Source organism: Ceratosolen solmsi, unplaced genomic scaffold (genome assembly GCF_000503995.2).
Source record: "Ceratosolen solmsi marchali unplaced genomic scaffold, CerSol_1.0 scaffold48, whole genome shotgun sequence".
NCBI lineage: Eukaryota > Metazoa > Arthropoda > Insecta > Hymenoptera > Agaonidae > Ceratosolen > Ceratosolen solmsi.
The window spans coordinates 129,530-147,635 of NW_011948440.1; the positions used below are offsets into that span (position 1 = coordinate 129,530).

Below are 18,106 nucleotides of genomic sequence, written 5' to 3' on the forward strand. Positions count from 1 at the left end.
GGCATTCCTTGACTATCGATTTATCAAAGGATTTTCTACATAATCAAGGATTTACGCGCCGAAATCACGTGCTCGAGGCATATATTACGAAAGCAGCGGAGAACCTTGGATTGGACTCACCGCGCGTCACATGTGGGTCGCGGCGACTCAAATCTGGGGAAATTGGATTACGTTAATCGAGTTTGGCCGACCAAGAGAAACGAAACGGTAAGGGAGTGTAATGCAAGCGCGTAGGTGGTAATAGACGCGAGCTGTCAGTCGGCGGACTCTAAGCTTCGGATCGTGGAGCTTGCGAGAGGCGTGGCCCGTGAGTTGTTCCGCTTCCTGCAAAATGACGAAAAAATTCGAATTCAATTGGCAGAGGGAGGTGCCAGCCATGTTATTAAATGGCAGTGTCTTTGATAGATGGGTCGAGGAGAAGGAAAACACGGAGATGGAGGCCAACTGTTTATTTAAAGTTGATACGTACGGTTTCTTTCTTTATTGGAAGAGCGATGGAAAGGTACGAATTACGGCTTCGTCGTCGCACGAGTCTTTGTAATTTAATTTTTCGCATTTATAGTATCGCCAGTCGCTGGCTCAATTAAAAATGTCCGTGCTTATGGGTAATATTTGCTAATAATATATTGAAATTATTTATGTCGCGTATATCAATGATCGATCGATTTAGCTATTTCTTAATTACGCTAAACGAATGCCAATCGATGTAGTAGGACGTACGGTGGATGTGGTTTGTCTTTCTTTTTTCTTCTTTTTTTTTCTTTTTTCTTTTTGGAATTTGAAAGAAAAGCTTATTCGATTACAGTTATTTAGAATGAAATGACAGAATGAAACGAAGTCGCTCAAGGCAGGATATTTATTTTGATTAATTTGAGAAATTAATTAAATTTGTCGAATCTTGAATATCATGATTTCACTTTAGTACGTATTTTCAAGGATGTCAATTTTAAAAAGTAGCTAAAACACAATTCAAGAATTTTATTTCAAACTTTTTACAAGAGAGTGGGGGGGAGGCGCGAGATGGAAGAAGCTATTTCTAATATATTTAGAACATTTTAATTATATAAGTATGTATAATAATTATTTTCCATGCAGGACGGAGATGTAATAGAACTTGCGCAAGTGAGCGACATTCGTTATGGTGGATCACCGAAAGTTCGTTTAACTAATTAAACTTAATGTATAGTCAGTGAAAGTTGAACTTTCCTCGTATTTCTATAAAATTTTTGCTTTTTAGGATCCCAAATTAATTAATAAACTAAGTAAACATGGAACTCCAGATCAAATAGATGAAAAGAGCATAACAGTTTGTTCGGGCATAGATTACACGAATATTAGCTACCAACACCTTGTTTGTCCAGATGCAAAAACTGCAAAGGTATTAATTTAGGTCACCAGGTATTCTCTTCCCTTTAGAGTATTTCAATTTCAAAAGTCAAATCATTGGAAAATAAATAGATTTAGATTTAAATTTTCCAACGATAAATGTCCTATCATTATTCATATCGCCTCGAAGACTCATCGAGTTTATTTAACCACAATAGTGCCATATCACCGCAAAATGTAATAATCGAAAAAAAAAAAATGTTATTATTGATATTGTATTATTGCATATTATATTTATGATATAATTTATAAGTAAAGGACATGTAATCTTAAGTACACGTTTAATTAATTATGTATAATAAATATAAAATTGTTTTTTTCGCTTACCCATTTTTTCTTTTTCTTTTTTTTACTTATCTTGTTGTATGAACGTATACACACACTGTATGTATATATATATATATATATATAAAATTTGATCATATTGGAAATTGGAAGGAATGGCAGGCTGGATTGCGTTATATCACACACAATACAAGAGCGAGCAACGTTTGTCCTACAACTCAGCTAATGAAACAGTATGGCTACAATTATTAATATATTAAGTACTCGATTACTCCCAGAATGTACGAACTTTTTGTATTTTGCATTGCAGTTGGATGAAGTTAAGCTTTCAAGTTGATCCGAAAGGCAAGGTTCCAGTCAAAGTTATAACAAAGACTTTTGCTTCAGGGAAGACGGAAAAGCTCGTGTACCAGGGCTTAAAGGAGCTTGGATTACCCGATGGCAAAGTATGTTGATTATTAAAAAAAAAAAATAAATAAAAATAAAAAAAAAATAACGGAGTTAAATAATAATAATAATAATATTAATAAATGAGCTTAGGCTATTATTTAAAATGACGTATGTTAAAGAGTGCGTTTTCATTGTTTTAAGAACGACAAAATTGAGCCGAGCGCCTTTACTTTCGAAAAGTTTTACGCCCTGTATCATAAGATTTGCCCTAGAAACGATATAGAGGAACTTTTCGGATCAATGTGAGTATAATGAATAATAAATGGAGTGGACAAATGGAATAACGAAACTAATAAAAGATGCTGTTTAGGATTTTTCTATTATGTTATTTGTACGAAACATTTGCAGAACGAAGGGGCGAGCCGAGACGATAACTCTAGAACAGTTGGTGCAATTTATGAACGAGAAACAGAGAGATCCGAGGCTCAATGAAATATTGTACCCTCTGTACGACGAAAAGAGGTGCACGGAAATAATTAACGACTATGAGCGGGATGAGGGAACGAAAAGCGCGAGTATGATGCCAACATGATTAATTATCATCTCGTGGGCGATAAGCGATAAGGGATTAATCGCCCGTGAATGCACGAAGATTAAGATGAGTAATTCTTATTTCAGAAAAATTGTCCAAGGACGGCTTCATTCGATATTTAATGTCCGACGAGAATGCCCCGGTGTTTTTGGATAAGCTCGAGGAATGGATGGACATGGACCAGCCGCTTTCTCATTATTACATAAATTCGAGCCATAACACGTATCTGAGCGGTAAGCAAATCGGGGCAAAAAGTTGCGTGGAAATGTACCGACAAACGCTCCTCGCTGGATGCAGGTAATTGTTCGCCGACATTTTCTCGCAATTATGAAAATTTTAATACTGGTCTCTTGCCTTACACGCGGCCGAACTTATTACGAAACTCGCTGTAATCTTATAAAGATTTTCATGCCCTTTTTCGGTGAAATTAATGGCGCCGTAACGAACTCCACAGGTGCGTTGAACTCGACTGCTGGGACGGAAAAACGCCGGATGACGAAATAATAATAACCCATGGAAAAGCCATGTGCACCGATATCTTGTTCAAGGACGCCCTGATGGCCATAAGAGATTGTGCCTTCGTAACCTCGGAGTATCCGGTTATTCTCAGTATCGAGAACCATCTCTGCATGTCAAATCAATACAAAATGGCCAAGTACTTTGACGAGATTTTCGGCGAGCTGCTGCTGAAGGAAGCCCTTCCGGATTATCCGGTATATCGAATGACTTGTGCACTTGTTGTCACAAACTCGGGCCCAAACGGCAATGCGAGCCGCGACCGAGGTGCGTCGGTGGATGGGGGCCAGGTAGTGTGAGCGCGTGTGAGCGCGCGTGTCTGCGCGCCCGTGTACGTTAGCGGCCGGAGATAAACGCGAAACGAATATGAAAACACGTTTCCGAGAGCAAAAGTCGAGAGTGAGTCGAGCCGACGATAAAAACTAGAAAGGAATTTTGTCCTCAATCTCACTGGAATATTTTTAATTGCGCTCGTCCAAGAATACGAGGCAGGAATGTTCCCGTTCGCGATGCCTTTGTATTAGCTTGCATTTTTCCCGCTAAGGGGCCTTAAATATGTACGTATCTGGGAAATAAGACGCGGTGCTCGTGAAGCCGATGCCACTTAGGCGGCAAGTACGCGAGTTCATTCGAACGATGTCCGCTGCCATTTGCGTAAATATCAAATGAAAAGGCCTCGGGCAATTATGAGAAAATTAAGTTTCTTTTTTAAATCGAATGGTCCACTCGGCCGATTGAATCACCGAAGCAATACGCCTGCATTTTACGCATTTTACACTGCGCGCGCCCAAGTATCATCATCGATTCTATTATCGCACGTAATCAATTCAATATACGTGTGTACCGTAATAAACGTTCACCATGGAAAAATCATAACGAGCGACTACGCTAATCCGCCAATTCTATTCAACCTTGACGTTTATAAATGGTCGTGTGTTGCAAAAGCTGTACGTCGAGGGACATCCGTTGCCACCACCGAGCTCTATGAAGAACAAGATACTCATAAAGAACAAGCGGCTCAAGCCTGAAGTTGAAAAGGTCGAGCTTGAGCTCTTCTTATCCGGCAAGTTCGAAGCTAAAGACGATGTGGTCGAGGATGCGAGCGCGGCCGCGCCACCACCTGCCGCCGCCGCCGCCGCCGCCGCCGCCGCCGGAGCCACCCCCGAGGCCCCGAAGGTAGGGTTTCTGATATTTTTCCGGAAAAGTATCGAATCGCCAAGGAATGAAAAGCCCTCCATCTTCTCCCACATAATGCTCGCTCGGCTCCTTCGCGTCTGCCTTTACGGCAATCTTAACGACATCGGCACCTCTCCCACTGTGTGCCTCCCTTTATGCGGCTCATCTATTCTTTCTTTCATTTCTTTCATTCTTTCTTTTTATTTTTTTTTCCACCTCGGTAAGGATAATTTTGTTTAATATTGCCGATCGACGGCCTTTCCGATCGTAAATCACAACGATAGCTCAAGCTCACGTCGAAATACCGAATAAATCTTAAAACAACTTTTTATGACAAATAGTGAAGACTCGAGTCGACAAGAGCTGATCGGCACTCTAAGCTTATAACTGATAATGTTGAAAATCGTTCGATCGAGTAATATATTTGTCGTTTTGTTTTTTCACGAAATATCGTCCAGGTCGCGGCGTATGAAATGACAAAAAATACGCAAAATCTCATTAGCGATAAAATTATAATGGAATCTTAAAGCTTTTCAATCTTGTTATTTCCCAATATTATTTAAGAAATCATTTTCCCATATCGTCCCATAACTTCCTCCATCAGATTCAATCGAATACATTACATACGCGCACACTATGTACGTCGAGTAGATAATCCTTTTTAAATGGTTCCAAGATAGAGTGTCTTACTAAGATGTGTGCGCGTGTGTGAATAATAGGAAGATCTCGTGACAATCTTCTGACCTTAAGGGAGAATCTTCTTTTTGATACTCAATAATTCATTCGAAGATGACATGGGTAATGAATAGATGTACACGCGACAATAAACCAACAAAAAAAAAAAAAAAATATGTTGTGTGCGTGCGTGTGCGCGCGTGCGGTAGAAATAAATTTCTCGTAAGTGTAAAAAAAGGAGAGAAAGAATGGGAAGAAAAAAGAAGAAGAAGAAGAAGAAGAAGAAGAAGAAGAAGAAGATGAAGATGAAGAAAAAAGAATCGTCAAAGATATTTCAAATAACGTGTGTTGGCCGACGATTGTCGTTGTTGGGTCGACAAAAATTTCTTCGGGCGCACTTTATGAAAAGAGTATTTTGTATCGAGCCTCACTACCTTGTCATAATTCTTGAAAATACCTTTATATCGTGCAAATATCAATATCCTACGATCGTACGCGTATTTGTAATCGATAAAATAGTTGAAATTTAGATTTACGTAATAAATCAGTACGCACGTTATAATCGTATGGACAGGAATTCGTAATCTAATTAGTATATGAAGCCGTGGATGAATTACCGCTGCTTGCGTCGAAATAACTTTTGAGCTAAGCAATTATTAATTATATGGCAATTATTTTGAAAATTACAAAATTGCTGGAGAAAGAAAATTAATAGAATAGCAGGTGCAACAATAGCGTAATATCCCGTGCTCGTTGATTTCAAAACGATTATCTCGAATAAGCAATGCCACGGGCCTTATCATTAATAACGCCCATCTTTATCTTTACTATCATCACCTCCGTTGGTTCGATCTTACTTCAGCAGCCATTGCAAAAGCCCCGGTAATTCATCGATAGTGAATGGGCCGAGAAAGTCTCGTCTCCTCGTCGGCCCTTGGGCCCAGTGGGAATGGAAAAAAAGCGGGCGAATCGTCGCTACCCTCGCGATCAGGTCGATGAAATCTTGGGCAAAATTCTGTCCCCAGGAAGCGGCACCGGCCGGAGACGCGCCACCTGGTGAGCCTGGAGCCGAGGGCGATGCTTCCGCAGCGCCCGTCTACACCGGGAGCGCGACGAGCTGCCATCCGCTCCTCTCCTCCATGATCAATTACGCCCAGCCCGTGAAATTCCAGAGCTGGGAGGTTGCCGAGAGTAAGGACAGCCGCCTCCTTCCCATTCATCGGCGACTTAACCTCTATGCATCATCGCGCACATAATAGGGAAAAATGATTCCATTGGCGTCCGGAGGATCGTCTTTCTTGCGGTGGGATACAGTGGGAATCGTCCTCTTCGTGATGGGCGGGGCCAAAGGAATGCTGTCGGAGGATATTTTGGAGGAGGAAACGAGCGGAAAATATCCTTTGGTCGTTCGATTAGTTTACGATCTAAGAATAGCTTTTCTCGGAGGTCACTCGGCTCATGTGCTGCAACTGCTCCGACTGTGGGAAACCAAATAAGATTTTCCGTAACGCGATCACGCCGTCCTCCTTAATAATCCTTACCGCGAGAATTAATATTGGATTTGCATGATTTGATGAGGCGCAAGGACGAACGCGTGACCGTAGAGTAGAGCCTCGTGCCTCGACTTCCTTCACCTACGAGCAGCAATAAATTTTTTCAATAATTTTTCATGCGCGATAAGGTCTAGTCGTCGATTCCGTCGAGCCGTCGAGTCGTTGATTTCTGCCGGTCGTTTATACAAAATTATTAATAAAATTAATAAAATTCTTAATGCCTGGCCTAATAGTGGCCCTTCTCACTCGTCATTTCTTTCATTCCATTGTCTTTTTTTCTTTTGGCTAACGCAGCCTTACGCACGCAAGTGCTGCATTAAGCATTATGCCCTCGTCGCTTTTCTTCCAGAGAAGAACATCCATCACAATATGTCATCGTTCGCTGAGAATTCCGCTCTAAATTATCTGAAAACGTCGGGCGTCGAATTCGTCAATTACAACAAGCGCCAGATGAGCAGAATCTATCCGAAGGGAACACGAGTCGACTCGTCCAATTACATGCCCCAGGTGAGGATTCGATGCCGCTGATCGTTAAGCGTCGCGCTAGGGATGGGGAACGCATGTGGCGATCGGTGACTAGGGTCAGGGAGTGTCGAGGGAAAAAATTAAGCTCGGCAATCGTGGCATAATGGCCGAGTAGACGTAGCCAATGTGATGTAATTGTCGGCTGGCGTAGTACGCGCCGTGGGTATCGGTAATCATTATAACTAATTATCGGAGTTCGACGTCCTCTGGTTCGGGGTCGATGGGCCACGGCGCCGCGCCCCAGACGACAAGTGATTCGATTATACGTATATAGCCGCGCCGAGGTGAGCAGCGAAATGCCATTTTTCCTAATCGAATCTGAACGAGTGTGCAGGTATTCTGGAACGCTGGTTGTCAGATGGTGGCGCTGAACTTTCAGACTCCGGATTTGCCGATGCAACTTAACCAAGGAAAGTTCGAGTACAACAACACAACTGGATACTTGCTGAAGCCTGATTTCATGCGGAGACCCGATCGAACTTTTGACCCCTTCTCCGAAGGTGTGGATGGCGTCATTACGGCCTCGTGCTCCGTTCGGGTATGTTTCTGCGCACCTCTTTCCCGGTGCTAGAACTTTCTGTTGCTTTGCCTCCCCACACCGATCACAATCATCTTACTTTTTTCCGTCTTTCGTCTCTCCCTCTCTCTCTCTCTCTCTCTCTATCTCTATCTCTATCTCTATATCTCTATCTCTATATCTCTCTATCTCTATATATATATATATATATATATCTTGCGACGGCACGCCTTCAATCATTTTTTTCACACACCAACATTATTCCTACAAATGCATTTCAATTTATTCGAGACTCCTCGACCGTTCCAATGTAACAATTCATAGTTATTTAATCACAAAGATCGACTTGCCAATTCTCCTGACGCATCTATCAATTAAATCATTTCAATCGACTTTTTTCTTTTTATATCTCTATTAAAAATATTGTACATTTTATGTGCTTATACGACGCTATACGACAAGATCAAATTCATCGATTTCATATATATATATATATATATATATATATTATAGAAAAAGATGAGTACTATAAATAATACTATCGCTCCAAAAAAAAAAAAAAAAAAAAAAAAAAAAAAAAAAAAAAGAAAAGAAAAAGAAGAAAAAGAAATTCGAGAATATGAAAGAAAGTAATAGCATCTCTTTTGTAAATGGATTAAACGTTATGAAATGGATTATGAGTATTATATGTGATGATAAGTAACCTGTATACTCTTACTTTTCAATAATATATGCATTCGGATATATCTATTAAGAGAAATATGCGCTTAAAAGATATTCCGATGTGGCCAGGAATAAAATTTTATAATAAACTTATGTAATTAATTTTCACACACACACACACACGCGCGCGCACGCACACGCACACACACACACACACACACACACACACAAAAAGTAATTTTCAATTAGGTTGGAACTATTTTCCCTATATCTATACGTAGACGTATGCTTTGGTAAATTATCGTTTATTTTTAAGTATTGCAATATTAAATAGAGAGGTTAATTTATTTTGCTTGTTGTTGGTTTTCTTTTCTCCTAATATTCTTTCTTTTTGGTACTTTTAATTTTATTTTCTCTTGTTTTCTTTCTCTTCATTTTCCGAAAATGAAAAATTAAATCGACCAAGCTTCTGATTTTATTAACTTTTATAAATAAATTTACACGAAGCTTTTCCGTGGCTGATAAAAAAGTCAACAAATACCGACGAGCGATACATTCCTCCGCCTATGTACACATAATAATAAAAATCAAGTTTCTTAACATTATAAATTCAAATCAGCTTATCACTCCAGTTCAATAAGTCGAGATAGTCCGTGCAATTATTCACGAAGGAGTGCCGTTTAGATATCCGATACTCGGAACGCTTATTCTTACTCGACAATCCGAGCCTACGGAATAATACAAAAGTGGCGCACAGACTGCGAAATAAAGCAACGCGCAATAGCGCTGCGTGACAATCGATAAAGCTTTTGTAATCTGGTACAGGTGATAGCCGGTCAATTCTTATCCGACAAGAAGGTTGGGACGTACGTGGAAGTGGACATGTACGGTCTACCAGCCGACACCATTAAAAAGGAATTCCGCACGCGAATGGTTCCGGGCAACGGCTTAAATCCCGTCTACAACGAGGAACCCTTTGTCTTCCGTAAGGTCGTGCTACCGGACCTGGCGGTGCTACGAATCGGTAATAATCGTCGCAGCTCATCTTTCTGCCAGCGTCATCAACATACCCTACTCACTTGCAATCTCTTTATGTCATCGACTAATACCCCGCTAATCCCTCCCTACGCACACGCACACACGCACGCGCACGCACACAATACGCTCCCCCTCTATCATTCACCATCGCTCATCCTCCCCTCCCCTCCCCTCCCTCACTCAATTCGCCACCATCGTATCCTCATCGTAACACAACTCTCGCAGGGGTCTACGAGGAAAGCGGAAAATTGCTCGGTCAAAGGATTCTCCCCCTGGACGGGCTGCAGGCCGGCTACAGGCACATATCCCTCAAGACCGAGGCCAACTTCCCGATGGCCCTACCCATGCTCTTCTGCAACATCGAGCTGTCGATTTACGTGCCCGATGGCTTCGGAGGTACGCCCGTTTCCTCCAATTATCCTGCGCCGAATCGGTTAAAAGACCGGACGACTGTGTTATCGCGCGCGTCGCTTTCACAAGGAACTAACATTTAAGCGCCCCCACGGGCCACAGAGCATCTTCCCGGGCTCGGTCACATTTCATAAAGAGCGCCGATAGACGAGCGCGTTATCCTTTTCACGGAACCTCGGGCGACTTTCACTAAGCCCCGTTAAATGCTCAGCGTTAATAGCGCTCCGAGCGAACTATGTCGAATCGCGAACCACTTTTGCACCCCCCGCAACCCCGACCAACTATACTATTATTATTATTATTATTATTATTATATATATATATATATATTATATATATATATATATATATATATATATATATATATATATAACCTCGATATATATCGAATTAGCCCGTATCTAAGTTTTTTGGCTTTCGATATTAATTATTCGCCAAAAGGATTAGGTTTAGCCGCATGTGCAAGGGTCATATTGAGCTACGTGATGGGCACGTGGTGGCGGTGACGGTGATTAGTGGGTGGGTGGGTTAGTGTGTTCTAAGGGACATTCTCGGCGTTTACCAAGGTGTTTGTGCTTTCAGATTTCATGGCGATGCTGTCGGATCCGGGAGCATTCACTAAGGGAGCAGAAAAACGAGATGAGGCCATGAAGGGGCTTGGTATCGAGCAGACCGACGCGAAGGCTGAGGCCAAGAAGAAAGAGGAAGAGGAGAGAAAAAAGCGAGGTACACTTGGAGCGCGCACGCGAGATCCCGCTCTTTAACCCCCCCCCCCCCCCCCCCCCCCCCCCCGTCGCCGTCGCCGTCGCCGTCCCCGTTCCCCTCCCATCCACAATCCACGATCCAGCATCCATCCATCCGTTTCTTTTTTTGTTCGTTGCATTAAGTACTCATTACTCGGGAGTATTGTTAATTAGCCAAGAGGCGCGTGCGTACTTACGGGATGTTCTCGGGAACGCAACATTTTTCGGGACGGCGACTTTGCTCGGCCGACGTTGATGCGCGCGCACCTTTCAGATCGCTAGTCGGCTTTTTGCGCGCGAATTTATTGTACCGGATGTGGGCGATAGGTGCGACTCGTCGCCCAGCATTAGGTTCAATAAATTGGGGCTTCGTTTACTTAGATGGGAGCGACGTCTCCGCCGACTTTTGAATTTCCATTTACACTCACTTACTCTTTACGTCATTAACGAGCATTGCCGTTTAATTTCGTTATTAATTAATTAAGGGCCGGAGCGAAATTAAGCGAAAAGCTCTTGTGTCGTCATCTTTTTGCCGAACTTGGGATCCGACTGTATCTATATTAAAGTAATAACCGAACTAAAAGGGATGATGCCGGAGATGATCATATTAATCACAATAATATCACACTAAAACTACAAAAGTGTTTCATCATCATCATCATCATCATCATCTTCTTCTCCATATTCTTCTTCTTCTTCTTCTTTTCATTTGTAATAATGAGCACATTGGTACATTCGAATACAATATTAAATTATAAGCAATTATGAGTTTTCTCTGTATTGTTTGTTGTTCGTCGTCGTTGTTGTTGGTGTTGTTGTTGTTGTTGTTTTTGCTTCTTTAGATTTTTTTTTTTTTTTTTTTTTTTTTTTTTTTAATTTTTTTTTTTTTTTTTTTTTTTTTTTTATAATTAATAAATCTCAAAGAAATATATATGTATGTATATATACATTTATAATTATTTATTTTATTTTTCTGACATTAAGGCTTTTGTGCTTAGCGCTAACTGTATAATTTCAGAGAACCGTATGGGTAATTTTGAGTTTCAGTAAATAAGAAAGACATTTTATGAGAAGTATTATGATCGAGCGTTAAGGTAGCGCTTAGCTGTACTGGTACTCGACTACGGATATCCGACGATTTTCGTAATTATTCAGAACTTCAGTTATTCAAACCCGTGTGAAAATGAAAATTTACCACGTTTTAACTTGATATCAATGTCACAATACAACTTGATGTCAATTTCGTTATTTTTTCAATAGTCAATAATCTTCAATGGTTTTGCATTGTTAAATAATTACTTCAAAATTTTGACAGTCAACGCGAGTATTATTATTATTATTATTATTATTATTATTATTATAACTTCCTATATTTGCTTCATCGATTGCAGCTTACGATTATCTTGAAATCTTGAAATAAAGTCTCTATCCGACATCATTTAATTTACTTAATTAATCTATATCGATTATTTATTGGATGTAGATTTGAAAGATAATACTTTGAGCTTTTTATTATGCGTATTAATTATTATTGAACATCGATATTCATATATAATAATTACATTTCATTGAATACCATGGCATAAAAGTACAAAGAGTTATTTAATTATTTAACATTATGAAAAGATTGTAGTTAGTTAGTTAGTTAGTTATTATTATTATTATTATTATTATTATTATTATTATTATTATTATTATTATTATTATTATTATTATTATTATTATTATTATTATTATTTTTAACGTCTACAAATTGAATTATAAAGTTGAAATGATCAGATGAGAGTTGAAATTGATTGAAATCGAGTCGTCATAAGCGTTGATAAAGTTGGGAAACTATCGCTATAAATATTGAATTTTAGAGGAATTTAAGCTACCGCCATGTAACTACGAGAATCTAAGAAAAGAGAAAGCCTTCAAACTCAGTAAAAAAGTAAACAAAGAATTGGATACTTTACGCAAGAAGCACATGAAGGACCGGCAAACGATGCAGAAGAATCACTGCACCGCTATCGAGAAGCTGGCAAAAGGAAAAGAGTAAGTTTATAGCAAAATTTACGTTCTGATGTAATTTAGTTGGTCGTACCTTTCTCTTCCTTTTGACTAATTGTAACAAAAAAAATCAACAAAAAACATCAACGATAACAACAACAACAACAACAACAACAACAACAACAACAACAACAACAACAACAATTTACACTCTACAGTAAAAGTGCGCTTATTAACGATGGCAACGTGAAGAAACTCATTAGCGAGCAAACGACTCAATGGACGCAGATGATGGAGAAACAGCGAAAAGAGGAGTGGGAACTTCAGAAAAGTCAATTGGAAGCTTCGCGTGAGGAGATTAAAAATTGCATCCCAACCGTTCAAGCGCAGCAGGTTAAATTGTTGGAAGTTAAGCATGAAAAGTAAGTTAGTTTTTCAATGTGGCGAGCCTCGATTAGTTTAGTCTGCCGATCGCTTCTTCGGATCCAATATTTATGGCCTAGAGAAACATTTCCCATCATGTTAAATGATTAAGTCGATTGTTTTAATATCCTGCCCCTCTCCCCCGCTTAAACACCTACTCAGCATAACCGTGATTTTTTCCTCTACGCTCGACGTCTGTCAATTTATATAATAACGAGAGCAGGAGTGCGCGCTTATACATGACTTTAAAGAGAAATAGGAGAAAAGGGAAATTAAAAGCGAAATAGGAATTGTTGTGGTGTATTAAAATGTGTATGTAACGTAACGATAATTCATTTTTCTTATTGAATTATAAAATTTATTCGCTAGCGTTATATAATTATTCAACATTTTTCTTTTCTTCTAAAGCGATAAATTAGCCACATGAGAAGTTTGATTATCTTTTAAAGGGACATTAAAGACATGAATGCCAATCAAGCCAAAGTGTCTGCCGAAACGGCTAAGGAAGTGATGAACGACAAAGCGTTGAAGACAAAGGGTGACAAAGATAGGAGGCTTAAAGAAAAGAAGGCAAACAATATTAAGAAATTCATGGACGAGCGTAAAACCATGGGTATAAAACATGGCCGCGAAAAGGAGAAACTAAAAATTACACATGAGAAGCAGATCAAGGATATCGGGCCAGATATGGAAGCGGTAAATAGTAGCCTTACATAATTGATTTTTCCTTTTCTTTTTCATCCTTTTTTTTTTTTTTTTTTTTTTTTTTTTTTTTTTTTTTTTGCAAAGAAATAAAGAGAGAGAGAGAGAGAAAAAATTAACCTCTCACTGACATATTAAAAACATACTTATAGTGCTTGGAAATGTGGAAGAATGAAGCTGCACACCAAGAAATTTCCTCTAAGATGGAATTTTATGTCTAGGAAATGAAATAAAGCTGAACTAAATATGAAGATTGGTGAAGTAAAAAAAAAGAAAAAAAAAAGAAAAAAAAAAGTCAAGCCACGTATTATCTTATACCATTATGAGAATTGTCCTTCTCATTAAATTTAATAATTTATATTTTTTAACATTATGTTTTTAATATTATATGAACACTGCAGGTTTCGTAGATAAACCTTGTGTCTCTCGTTACTTGTATTGGAAATAAATATCTATAACAATAATATTACTAGTTGTAATAATTTTCAATGTAATTGTAATTGATAATAAACTGTCTACTTTTTTTCTTTTCTTTTTGATACCTAATACTAATGTAGGAAAGAAAAAGACATCACAGTTGAAACGAAGGAATTATCGTGAAGATAATCAACGTGTGGCTACAGTCTCGAATGTCTCTCTCTCTCTCTCTCTCTCTCTCTCTCTCTCTCTCAGTGCATACAATTTTTCCTTCTACAGAGAGAGAGAGAGAGAGAGAGAGAGAGAGAGAGAGAGAGAGTAGACAGTATATCGCGTGGGGTGACGTATTTTGCAATTACACAGAGTGTTTGTTTGTCACGTGCATTTGGATAAAAAGTCCGTAATGTATAAGGCGCGCGCGCGCGTAAATATGTATGCGTCGCTAGTCTTTTTTGTCGCTTTTCTTGCTTTATCAAGCACCCGAAGAAAACGGAAGCAAAGTGAGTCTCCGGACTACGTGTGCGTGTATATAGTCGACGAGCAGGTGAAATGGTTAGGACTTCCGCTTAAGTCTTTGTGCGCGCGGTTTGCGAAGAGTAAGTACAGTAATTAATGGGTTAGCCAACTTCTCTTATTCCTTGCTTTGCTTTTATTATTTAAACGATGATGTGTATTGAATTTATGTATACTCGACTATACATGAGGTGCTCGAATTTTTGAATTTATTGCCTGGCTATGCTTATTCTTATCAATATTGTTAATTATTATTTTGCCTCGAGATAATACATAGACTCTTAATAAAAATGTGTATATGTATGTGCGCCCACTGCCATTTTACTTTAAAGTTTTTAATCATTTAATTTGCCATGTTCCCCCGTAAACTTCTTTCTAATGATATTATTCAGTTTTATTTTTCTATTGTTATGCCGATAGAATGACCGCGGACATTTTTTTACCTTAATTTCTTACTTTTAATTATCTATTTTATCCAATTACAAGAGAAGATAATATTAACTTGGCGAATTTCGTTTAATATAATTACACTTATTATCATTTCAATATCATCTTGCGACAATTCGAAAAATTATTTAAAGCTGAATTTGAATAGTTTTATTCGATTTATGAATAAAGGTTCTTCTGACCATATCGTTATTATTATTATTTTTTTCTCTCCGTACTTTTGCCGTTTTCTCGTCGATCCTAGACGGCGCATTACCAAATAGAAAAAGGAATAATTATAAAAACTCTCAGTGCACAATAGCACGTTATATCAAAACATTAAAAACTATTTTACATCAATGTTTATCGACGTTACAATAATTACCTTTAAGAATTTATAATTATCCAATGATAGGATATATTATCAACGAGTTTAATGATTTTTTTGTTAACTTTTCTGTAACCAGATATACAAGTTGGATATAAGCTTTCTATTATGTAAAGGTTGTGTAAGAAATTAATTTTTTTTTTTATGAAATGATAATTAAACTAGTTAATTGTAGCACGATAAATTCATTGTGTGATAAGGGGGCAAACGTAATTCGAGTAATTCAATGTAAAATAAATAGCTGTAGCAGTTGTGAAAAATCGCAGTAGCGATAACGAATGCCGCTTGTATTATTTCGCAAAATAAAATAAATATCTCTTTCTCTTAAGGCCTGTAATATCTCATGTTTTATATTTTTTTTTTTTTTTTTTTTTTTTTTTTTTTTTTAATTCGAAACGTTAAGTACTGGGCAGTCGTAAGGATTTACAGGCGTTGAAGCGTAATGCAAGTTCCGCGAAGCCGTTTAACGCGAGAAAATCTATTTTAAATTATTAATATTATGATTTTTTTGTTTTGCAAATTGGCAAAGTGTAGTAATCGGTCGGCGTACGCTAGTGGAGGAAGGCGAAGGAGCGTAGCGAAGATCATGCTCGGCATATCAATTTCCTGGGAACTTGGTGAGTGTGGGGCGATGGGGTTGGGTGTGAGGTGGGGGTGGTGGTGAGGTGGACCCTTTGTGGAAATTTGTCTCCGGTCGTCTTTTCCCTCCTTCGCTCGCGGCCGTTTATACATCTCGTGCGGTATTCGCATAGAGAGTCAAAGTGCGGAAATAATCGCGTAAGCCGCAAACTGCTGGAGTCGTCGTCATTAAGCCGGAGGAAACCAAAGTCTCTCACGAGACGTTAAAGAACCGGGTGAAAAGTCCGCGAGAGTGCGACTCGTGGAGCGCGGTGGATGGGTGGGGGTGGGGGTGGGGGAGGGCGGGCGATAGGGAGGCCAACTGGAGGTATCACGGCGTGGGAGGAGGAGGTAGAGGTAGGGGTGGGGACGGCAACGGCAACGGCAACGGCAACGGCAACGGCAACGGCAACGGCAACGGCAACGGCAACGGCAACGGCAACGGCAACGGCAACGGCAACGGCAACGGCAACGGCAACGGCAACGGCAACGGCAACGGCAACGGCAACGGCAACGGCAACGGCAACGGCAACGGCAACGGCAACGGCAACGGCAACGGCAACGGCAACGGCAACGGCAACGGCAACGGCAACGGCAACGGCAACGGCAACGGCAACGGCAACGGCAACGGCAACGGCAACGGCAACGGCAACGGCAACGGCAACGGCAACGGCAACGGCAACGGCAACGGCAACGGCAACGGCAACGGCAACGGCAACGGCAACGGCAACGGCAACGGCAACGGCAACGGCAACGGCAACGGCAACGGCAACGGCAACGGCAACGGCAACGGCAACGGCAACGGCAACGGCAACGGCAACGGCAACGGCAACGGCAACGGCAACGGCAACGGCAACGGCAACGGCAACGGCAACGGCAACGGCAACGGCAACGGCAACGGCAACGGCAACGGCAACGGCAACGGCAACGGCAACGGCAACGGCGACGGCGGCGGCGGCGGCGGCGGCGGCGTCAGTCGCACCAGGCGAGGGGGACATTCGCATTCCAGCTTGAGACATAACCTGAGCGGGCAAAAAAGGGTCAGATTTGTTACCTATGATTTTACATTTTGTGCATTAACTGCCGTTTTACGAGGCTCGCATTGGCTCGGCAAGAGAAATCCGTGTTTGTTAAGCGTGGACGGGAAGTTTTATCGGCACTCGACTTCATTTCAGTCGAAAGACTATTTTAAATACTATGAGCTGGTGCTGGGACCTCATACCCCAGCCACCGCCGCAGGAAACATTACACGCAATATTATACCTACGCGCAATACCACACGCAATGCAGCAGCAGCAGCAGCAGCAGCAGCAGGAACATAATATTTCGTAGACGAAAGACTAGTAGAGGCGGATGCATTAAATCGATCCTCGTTCGTCGACCCGCTCGTTATCGTTAACTTTTGCTCGGAGAATTCGAGGATAGAATGGAGAAATTCGTCTAGCACCGAGGGAAAGTATCGATTGTCTTTATGAGCGCCCTCGCGGATCTAAAGAAGCGCACGGTTTTCTGTGGCCTTGCGGATGCGCGTTATATCGAATACTATCTTATCTTTGACAAAATGGTAGTAGCGTGCACTTTCGGTCAACGGTAATATTTAGAATTTGTCGAATGTTGTCGATTGCGAATTTTAAAATGTCTAGATGACAAAAAAACGGGCATTGTCGAGAATTTACTATGTAACGATACCTGTGACGCAGTTCGCCGTTATCGCTCGGGTGGGTAACAGAATTCGAAAATGACGACTGCAAAAAGCGGAATCGAAGATAGTTAGGGGTAGTGCAATGAATCGCAAAAAATTTATCAAAAGTTCTCGGAGTAGCAACGATGAATATTAAAATAGCCGAAAAGATTTTTTTTTTTTTTTTTTTTTTGTCAAGAAGTCTACGGAGATTTGTGATCGTGGGAGACGAGACGACCCTAAAGAGTAGCTGAGACTATGTAGGGACTGGAATCGATAGGCGTTATCCTCTCAATTATTTCCCAAACAGTTGTTGGACCATTCTGAATTATAAATTAAAAAATGTATGGGCTGTCCGCCATTAGCCGCATTAAAAGCAAATAAAGAAAAATAGATAACAAGATGCATTGAAGATATCGAGGTAACGATAAGTATTATTTGGCCTAACATTAACATTTTCTACTTACCTATAATTA

General features: G+C 40.2%; 1 protein-coding gene across 1 annotated transcript; it reads left to right on the forward strand.

The window, feature by feature from the left end:
• The first annotated feature begins 161 nt into the window (after nt 1-161).
• Nucleotides 162-13,808, forward strand: LOC105365614 (1-phosphatidylinositol 4,5-bisphosphate phosphodiesterase). The gene is made up of 20 exons (XM_011503829.1): nt 162-502; nt 1,096-1,155; nt 1,238-1,378; nt 1,825-1,904; nt 1,982-2,117; nt 2,263-2,363; nt 2,470-2,636; nt 2,740-2,950; nt 3,108-3,366; nt 4,115-4,318; nt 6,046-6,211; nt 6,923-7,080; nt 7,433-7,636; nt 9,104-9,302; nt 9,542-9,712; nt 10,310-10,453; nt 12,333-12,507; nt 12,681-12,884; nt 13,335-13,581; nt 13,740-13,808. Exons 1-20 carry the CDS (start codon nt 332-334, stop codon nt 13,806-13,808), a joined length of 3,267 nt encoding a protein of 1,088 aa, XP_011502131.1. The 5' UTR covers nt 162-331.
• The last annotated feature ends 4,298 nt before the right edge of the window (nt 13,809-18,106 follow it).

What these genes read in the sequence shown, in the direction of transcription:
- LOC105365614 (XM_011503829.1), top strand. Translation starts at nt 332, where the DNA reads ATGACGAAAAAATTCGAATTCAATTGGCAGAGGGAGGTGCCAGCCATG. An exon ending in TTGGATTACCCGATGGCAAA is followed by an intron (nt 2,118 to 2,262) that starts GTATGTTGATTA and finishes CATTGTTTTAAG; the next exon opens with AACGACAAAATTGAGCCGAG. An exon ending in CCGCCGCCGCCGCCGCCGCC is followed by an intron (nt 4,319 to 6,045) that starts GCCGGAGCCACC and finishes TTCTGTCCCCAG; the next exon opens with GAAGCGGCACCGGCCGGAGA.